At 34.1% G+C, this 9,992-nt stretch overlaps 1 protein-coding gene and 1 pseudogene across 1 annotated transcript in view; both read right to left on the reverse strand.

Moving 5' to 3' along the window:
- Nucleotides 1-9,590, reverse strand: part of LOC137406098 (cell death protein 3-like) — a 57,240-nt gene extending 47,650 nt beyond the window's left edge. The window contains exon 1 of the mRNA XM_068092625.1: nt 9,423-9,590. Within this exon, the coding sequence (XP_067948726.1) occupies nt 9,423-9,590 (168 nt within the window). The remainder of the gene's footprint in view (nt 1-9,422) is intronic.
- The window catches only part of LOC137406865 (monocarboxylate transporter 12-like), a 207,621-nt pseudogene that overhangs the window by 115,775 nt on the left and 81,854 nt on the right, over nt 1-9,992 (reverse strand).

Genomic DNA, 9,992 nt, shown 5'->3' on the forward strand with positions numbered 1-9,992 from the left:
CACCTATCATCTGTTTATATCACTAGTTATTACTAGTTCCTCTAACAATACTCAACCTATTATCTGTTTATATCACTAGTTATTACTAGTTCCTTTAACAATACTCCACCTATTATCTGTTTATATTACTAGTTATTACTAGTTCCTCTAACAATACTCCACCTCTTATATGTTTATATCACTAGTTATTATTACTCCCTTTAATAATACTCCACCTATTATCTGTTTATTTCACTATTCATTATATTGAATTGACTAGCTGTTGCCTTTTTTCAAGGGTTTTGCGTGGCATAATTCGTAAAATGTCTTCAATTGAAATGACATCATTGCCTATAATATATGAAGATAATTTATTGATATTGAAACAAAACTTCAAGCATTAACTATATATTGCTCAAGTATGCTAGATAAGCTAGAATTAATGTTGAAAACTTTATGTTCTAAAATGCCAAACAGAATACAATGATTATAAATGTAAGATAAATGGACTCACTAATTTGAAGAGAGACTCAACATCAGTATCATGAGAATGCTTGTAGACTCCATAAACCAGATTACTAATAAGGAATGAACCTTGATCACCTCCTGTATCTCTCATGGATGCGTACACTGAAAGTATTTGATGACAGATACATTCTCTCATGGAAATAAACAAGATTATTAATGAACAGTAAACGTCTCTTGTACAAGATACATATTATCTCTTATGTACTTTATATAATTTATACTCTATATTAACTTTGAAATGTGTTAAAAGTGCTTTTGAGGAAAGTCTGATTCACTCATTCATTTACTTATTCAGTCATTTATTCATTTACTCATTGTGCTTATCCACATGTTTTGTCATTACTCATTCATTATCCTGTCTAATTAGTGCATAACTTGCATATATCAAACTTTACCTGAATCTCTAACTTACTGTTAAAGCTAGCCTTAATCACAATCAAATCATCCATGCTGAGATGGTTGATGTTACGATCTGGTGTTGGGAGAACTTTGGATGGTATAGTTCGTGAATTTGTAAAATGTTTTTGCTGAAAAGGCCAAGGGGGTTGTGTATCAACTGTTTGTCGTGTGATTCGCAATCGATGGTCATGCTGTTCTCCAAAGTCTTTTAGGGCTGTAAAGCAATAAAAAGTGGTAAATCAATCTCATCCGTCTGAAATGCACCTATTATGTTATTTGGCTTCAATAGATTAATTATATTAAAGATGCGATTGCGCCAAAAGAGACAATCAAATAAAATTACGGCCAATAAAAGGCTAAAACATCATCTACAAATTGATGCCATTTTCATCTTTGTAGACTGAGCCTGTTGAGAGATATAAACGTTTGAATGAGGTCATCTTTTGAAAAGCTCAAATTCGAGCAGATGTTTCATTTGTGATGTATATAGTGATACATGTGAAAGGGGTCCATGAGCGAGAAATATAAGATCTCTTCTCCAGCCAATCATCAGCATGAAATTTGTATATACATGTAGGTCACAATAAATGTCATTGCTAGTAAAACGTGTTGTCTGTGATCTCGAAGTTAGGGATTTTACTCAATTACTAGATTGTACATAGACATCAATATTTGCTGAATTAATTGACATCGTTAATTTTCTGAATTGCTGAATGGACGTGTTTTATTCATAAACGACAGAATTGTAACAACGCGTCCAGTTCCTGCAAAGGTGACTCAAGAGTTTCCTGAGCATTAGGTGGTTAAAATTTCGGAGCAAACAGATTTTGGTTAGAGCAGACAGGCGTCAGCAGCGTTATGCTGCAGAGAAAGATAGGAGAATGGAGGTAAATTTATCTTCGACTTTGAATCTCTTATATATATATATACACATATATATATAGGATATATATAGAGCAAAAATTTATATATAGCAAACATATATATATATATATATATATATATATATATATATATATATATATATATATATATATATATATATATATATACTGTTGTGTTTACATTTAGATTATATTTTCCTGTTTGAGACTATAATGTAACTTCCTGTCCACGCGTGTGTGATGCCGATGCACAGTGAGTTCTAGCTACAAAATAAACGATGTGGATTGTTAAATTGACGGTTTCTTAATTAATCTATAGAATCTAGCAATATAATAGCTTAGATTGATGACCAAGTGTTAAATATACTAAATGTAATAATTTTAGTACTCATTGATACTTTGTTAATTAATAAAATTATAACTTTTTGCTATCACCAATCATGGTTTCAAAACTTTTTTATCGTTTTACCTAGCTATAATGGTTGCTTCAATTTGTCTTTGGTAGCTTTAGCTAGTAAATTAGATTCATGATTAGAATTCATGTTCACTTCTCGCTTGTAGAAAGTGAGGAAAATCGATTGATCAATGCTCATCTTCAACTCTCCAAAACAAAGCTTCGAATTGTCAGCTTGGCGTACTTATGCTTTTGTTAAACATTTATTCATTTTGAAAATTACACTCGCAATCCATCTAATTCCCAAATTGAAAGTGTTCAGTAGATACGCGGTAAAATGGCATATCTATAAATGACATATATTTATTACATTTGTTTTATTGATTACATGATGATTACGAGATCAATTGGTCAGTCTGAAAACTGCCATAAATGGGAAAGCGAGACACAGATGTGTGCTGCACTAACCATTATGTTTTGTTTGAGTTTGTTGCAGTAGATCAATTTGTCATATTATATAAGCCGAAACTATGTGTATATGAGTGGCTACAACTTGGATGGATGTTTTTAATAAAAACTTTATGCCAAGATGCAAATTGTTTGGCTTGTAAAAAATATATAATAAAACGATATTGTTGATGATGATGCAAAACATGATTTGCAGAACATATTGAATACATCATAGCCCTGTTCCCACTTGTGCTCAAATCTTGTCTGATCGATGGATCTATGAAGTGTAATCAGAGCTGTATTGACAGGTACTTTAGCATAACTTGACTTAATGTAATTCCAACAGACCAAATATTGAAAGCTCAAAAATTTTTTATGCTTTACGCTACTAAGTGAAAACAGATGAATCCACAAACCGCCAACAAGATGCAAGAATGGCTTCATTAACCTTTTGCCAGAACCGGCGGCTTAATTGGTTTCATAGAAATTGGCATTTTGCATTTACTATTTCGGTCAACTCATGAAACCATTTGTTTAGTTCTTGAATCAACTAATCAAATGTGACTAGTAAAATATTTTCTACAAATTGATACTAATAATGACTAGATAATGTTGACTATACATGACCTTTTTTAAGAATGCAGTTGGTTTCGCCATATATTCAAACAAATTCTTTGCAAAGATGCGGCTTATTATTTTGTCTAGTAACATGTTTCCGGAGTGGGTAGCAAATGAAAACTTTGCTGATACAAATGCCGCGATGAAATAAGTTAACTCGACGACCTAATTGCTGTAGCCCAGCAGAATCGTAGTCGGTACTCAAATGTTTACACAGCATTTAACGGAAACTAATATGACAAATTTTTAATTTCCCTCACTTTGTGGCGTTCGAGACATTTATAATAATGTATCTGTAGCTAGATTTAAAATCTTATCTTTGCAATCATGAGCAAATACAAAATAAAATATATCCCAATAGAACCGCGCAGGACTAGACTTTTATCGCAACATCTGATGTGAATACGAGAGATAGAGACAGGTTGTTTCACTATATACATAATATTGGGCAAGTCTGGGCACATCTTTTTTCCTGAGCGTTTTACCGAGATCAATTTTTGTTGATTTTAATCTTCAAATATCTTGACTGTGAGATTGCCTAAAACAACAAACAACATCTCAACTGATAGACAAAAATCAATACTTTCTGTTAAAATCAACTAAAACTTGACGCAATGACATCTTTAAACTTTGTTTTTTTTTTATTACACTTATGCAAGTCTTACGTCCAGCACATGCTTGAACGATGACCATCTTGGGTTTCCCAGCCATATGTTGGAATCTCTGTGGGGATAACAGGAAGTACAGATCATCAAGTTTGATCAAATTCGAATCACTTCCGCTTATTTGGTCATCCGCCTGTCCATGACTCATAATCACAAGAGCAAACATGCTGTAGTCTAGGTGGAGCATTTCCCTGTCTTGGGTGACTGACTCAACTGCTTTCAACATTTCCTGCACCAGAATAAGCAGATAAAATGTAATCTTTCCAAAACCGTTAATGATTGTCCAATTTTCCTACATGTTCATATCTCTGCATTTCTATGGAGCTACGAAATAGTAACTGGATATGAATCAAAACACTTTTAATTTCATGAAACCATTGAAATGAAGAGTTAGGCCCTTAGATTAAAATCTACACACTTTCATGCAAATAATTTTTTAGAGTTCAAGCTCCAAGAAGACTTCTCAACTGCCTAGCTTTTTGTCAATCAATAATACGCATCAATGATTGTTTTAAATTACTCATTTAATTTGAACATTATTATTTTATTTAATTCATAATTAATGCCATTGTTTTAAAGCTAAGTTGGTAATTTAATTCAAAAGTTCAACAAAAACCAACCCAATTAAATAACAATTCTATACATTTATATACATAATCTATGCATTTACATACATGTACTATACATTCATATACATGTACTATACATTTATATAAATGTATTATGTCACTAATGCTGCCCTGTAAATACATAAAATTATGTATTAGTACTTACAGTTATTACTCACTTTTCACATAACACAATTTTGTGTTGTGTGAGAAGTACGTAATAACTGTGAATTATCTGTAGAAACTAAAGCAGTGATTTTCTTTCCTGAGAGTTTTACTTGTGCTGGCAATTTGCACATTTTGTTCAATTGTAAACACAATTTAACAGCCAGAGTTGAAAACAATAATCTTAGAGGTAATGGGAATGTTATGTTATAAACTAATCTGATCAATATCTAATGATGAAACTCAAATCAAAAGACACAAATCCAATAAATTATTAGCAGAAGCAAGGTTGTTGCACACTGAGAAATCTAGCTAGTAGAGATTTATATGTTCTAACAAACTCGGCACCAGAAAAAAGACTGTTCAGCAGTGCTGGATAGATTTTTACGCTAGAAGAAATGTGATTTAGGATATGACATACTCGAAATGTTAATCAATTACCATAACAATTAGTGTTACCCATTTTTTACGATTAAACAATTGTGTGTATATATAACATTTAACCACAGTTGATCCTCTTTCTACCCATATACCCAAATCTAAACGATTGCTGGTTTGTTTTTCCAAAAATAGCGACTAAATCTAGGAATGAAAAAACTGCTTCACACTCGCATTGAACCCCTATCCATTCATACTGCAAACATGCATGCCATCCACTACGACATACGGTATACAACATATACACTATAAAATTATTATTGACATACGTATTACATCAATGCAAATATTGCAAAATTCTGCAAAAATATTATTGATTACTATCAGCATGCTTGAAGATCATGATTGTGAGAAAGATCATGATGTGTAATGATTATAAGCATCATTACCTCATCTTATTTTAACAAATCGTCATTAAAGATTGGCAGGTGTAAGAAGTATGTGCATAAATATCCTAAGTGGCTTGTGTGAGCAATTAGTCCATGTGGCCACGCAACACTTCCATGCCATGAGGCATATTGGATAGCGCAACTGTCTGCTGAACTGGATTTTCCAAGTTTATTGCTGGTGAGAAGGGGTTTTTTGTTACTCAAACTTTATCGCTATAACGGAGCACACAAATAACAGACAAACAAGCGTTGAAATGTGTATAGATACATATTATATATATACATATATATATACATATATATATATATGTATATCAATAAAATCTACTATATAAACTACATATATGGCATCTCGCCTTTCCAGCGTAAAGCATTACATTTGGAGCATTTTTTGACATTTTCCCCATAGAAAAATTCGGCCCTATACTGTGTCGCAGGACTGTAGTCAAGTGCGAAGTTTTCTGACTATACACGGTGCCTGGTAGCAGCTGCTGCAGTGGGTGCATCTTGCTGTTGTTGCCGTTACATCTGCTCTGAAAAATCAGCTCGCCGAGCAGTTGTTGTAGCTAGTGTATCATGATTTGGTCGACGCTGCATCTGCCCGGAAGTTTCTGCACGTCTGGCCACTGTAGCGGCTGCTCTGAGCCATTTGAGTTGCTGCTGGGTCGGCTCAGCAGATCGGCTCAGCAGTCTCTGCACTTCTAGAAGCTGCAGCATCTATTCTGGCCTGCTCTCGATGGACCTGTGTTTGTTCAGTGGTTTCTGCTCTTTTAGCAGCTGCTATTCTGTTTCGTTGTAGGCGTAGCTGTGTTTGCTCTGCAGTTTCTGCACTTCAAGCAGATGCAGTAGCTATTCTGTTTCGTTGTAGGCGTAGCTGTGTTTGCTCTGCAGTTTCTGCACTTCTAGCAGCTGCAGTAGCAGTTCTGTTTCGTTGTGGACGTAGCTGTGTTTGCTCTACAGTTTTTGCTTGTCTAGCTGCTGCTTTGCGAATTCGGTCTCTTTCTCTTCGGGAATCAATCAGGGGCAGTGGGCTTTTTGGGAGGTATTGTACTGCTTCAAGCGTTTCTAAAAGTGAATGAGATGGTGTGCTTTTTTGTAATATACGCTGCTCGCTTTCTTCTCACCGTTGCCCATTGCAACGCTCGGAGTGCCCGTGCAAGTTCTGTAGTAGCTGTAGTTCTGTAGTACTCGTAGCATGAAATAAAAGTAAAAGTAAGTCAGCTGCGGAAGGAAATGAACATGCTTACTATCACGAACAGTTGCAAATCCAACGTTTCAAGTAGTGGAGGTGTGGCAATTCATAGACAATAGAACATTGAATAAGAAGTACCAATGTTTTTGAAGTATAAATTTAGTAAGTAAAACACAGTAGCAGTACCCGTGCAAGTTCTGTAGTTCTGTGGTACTCGTAGCTGGAAAAAAAGTAAAATTAACTCAGCTGCGGAAAGAAATGAACATGTTTACTATCACAAACAGTTGCAAATCCAACGTTTTTAACCCTTTCACTGAAGTAGACCCATTTATGAGTTTTCTATGGCCGACCGCCGTAGACGCATATTTGCGACTTTCCCAGCATTTGCTAGTAACTGAATTTTATTATTCGTTGATAACATAACCAACGATCTTTAGGACTTTCATGATAGTGACAGTGTTGTCCTAAGATTTCTTTATAAAATTAGCCTAAAATTTACATTTAAATCATTGTTTGAGAATTTCCAACTTGAAAATGAAGATTGTTTGTGCAAGTTCATTAAACACGTCCGAGTTAGAAAACAAATAACTACTTATGCTGATGACATTATAGCCGATTCAGAGTTTTGTGATTACACAGATAATTAAAATAGCAATAGCAGCACTGATTCTGATGGGGGTGGAGGTGTTGGTTTTGTAAGAATAAAGAACATTGTAGGGGACCGCTTCGTAGCCTCACATCATTTATCAATGCACAGAGTATAGATACAATGAATTTTTAGCATAGCAGTGTTTGTTAACATGTTGGCAAAATCTACGATATAATCAAAACAAATGTTCTACATGAAGATTCAAATTGAAAAAAATATTGTAATAATATTGTAATAAGAAGTATGTACTAACCTTTTCGATGGAGAAACAGCGAACAGATGTAAGAACAGCGTTTTTCCAGTGGTTGCAAGAAACAAATGTTCACGTGACCTTCCCGGTACGCGTTGGCAGTAAATATTAATTAGATGTAATTTACTACTCATTAATTTAGTTAATGAATAGTAAATTTTATTCAATTCACTACTAATATTTACTACTAATTTAATTTTACTACTTACCCGTATTAATTAAGTTTGCTTCGTACGTCCAAATTGCAAAAAGACCGTTCTATAATCTAATTATACTACTAATATTGATTCAGGTGGCGCACTAACTGGAGTACTCTAGAGATCACGTCATTTTTGTGTAAAAACGATAAATAGGTATGTATAGAGTAGTGATGGACAAAATACCGATAGTGGTATTCGGTAGTTGTCTTTTCGATCATATACATTGAAGTGAAACTGCCTTATCGTGTTCTCGATCTTACCGGTAGTTTCTTTTTCTCATCGATAGTTCACACTTCAATATATTGTCTGTCATTTTTGTTGCTGCATATTGTTTTCTTTTCTGCAGTTCACCCTTTTTATTCATGGATCATGATATCACGATTGTTATGGCTGTGATTTTGTTGCTGAATCAAAGGTATTTTCTTTATCCTAATAAATGCTGACTGAAGCCTAAGCAGCCAACCGAATCTTTTGAAGACTATTTTGCACACACACAATCTTATCATTTCAGTAGATCTTATGCCATGACAATCCTTGTTCACTTGATAATTATTGAGAAATTCTTCTCTGTCAACTCAATGTTTTATTTGACCGATAGATCAATAGTCATTTTATTTCGGTAGGTAGTTGATTGCATCACCAATATTCAGGGGTCATCGGTAAGTCGATATATCGAGAACACAACTCCCAAAAATATGATATTAGCATATCAGTATTTATCGTCCATCCCTAGTAGAGGCGTGTGCTAACCAGAGATTCCTGTTAATGCACCCTAGCGGTGAAAGAAAAACTACAGAATAGCCGCACCCTTATATAAGCCGCATGGCGCACAAACTGTCAGAAAAAAGTAACGGCTAATAGTCTGAAAAGTACGGTACTCTATAAGGCAGACACATACACACATAGATACACTGACAACGATTGCCATTTATATAGTAGATAAGAAAAGAATAGAATAAAAAACACAGCAATAATTTTTTACTAAAGACTAAAAATAAATGCTCTGAGCAGAACCTTTTTCACCAACTCATTCACTAGTATAACTATAAATTTCAAAGTTTGTCTGTATATCCTTCGGAATGTCCGATTATGGCTATTAAAATTTTAAATATAAAAGCTCCCATTCTGCTGGACTCGAACTCACAAAGATTGAAACCACAAGTTTTGAACTGTGGATTTAGCCACCAAGCTACTTTGTTCTTACCCTTGTTTTGCTCTTATCACACACCATATACCATATTCTATATACCGTAAATATTAATGCAAGTTCACAAACTCAAAAATTGATTAATTTAATAAGTAATGCAATCTTAAACTTTTATTAAATTATCAACTTAACCAGCACTGTAACCTTAAACTGTTGATAAATTATTAATTAAACTTCAATTTCTACCATCACCTAAACTCTGGCTCAAACAAACTGTTTAACTGTATCACAAACGAGGTACATGTAGATCACACTCACAAAACACATGCCCTGATCTTTTTAACTACAAGATGTTAACAGCATTTGGTAGGCTGTGACAAAAGACTATTCAGCAATAGCCAACTCCAAATAACAACATCCTTTCCTATTAACAAACAATCATGAAGGACATTAATTTAATATTATACCTTGCTAGTCAGATTTTCTCTTGTTTCAACTTCAAAATGAAGATGATCAAACATTTCCTGCAGATGTTTAACATCATGCTCTGATCCATCTCTGTAAGATGTCTCTCCATGAACATCATGGAACTCATTGTTGTTGATTATCAGTACTCTTCCTCGAGGGTTTGTCATCTTGTAGACCTAAAAAAAACTTGAAGAGTTATTGACCAAAAACTCATAGTGGAAATATGTATGATTATAAAATGTTGGAAAATGTATGTAGATTAATTCCGATGTTAGTTATTTGTTATGTTATCTTGCAAGCAATATATTTAACCCCACAGAGCCCCCTGTGACGCATACGTAACATAACATTTGAGCAGCTGTGGTGCCTTGTAAAATTATTATTTTCTTATTCAATTTATCTAGAGTACATAAACTGTCCTATATTTTACATACATAGACAATTTTTCCCTAGTATACTGGGTTGTGTATTCATAGCCCATCCTGAAAAACAGCAGGTGCCACATTGCCAGCCACTGACACGAACTGGCTAGAATGTTCAAATAATCTCAAGTCTAAAGTGCATTTCCA

The sequence above is a fragment of the Watersipora subatra genome, chromosome 10 (genome assembly GCF_963576615.1).
Source record: "Watersipora subatra chromosome 10, tzWatSuba1.1, whole genome shotgun sequence".
NCBI lineage: Eukaryota > Metazoa > Bryozoa > Gymnolaemata > Cheilostomatida > Watersiporidae > Watersipora > Watersipora subatra.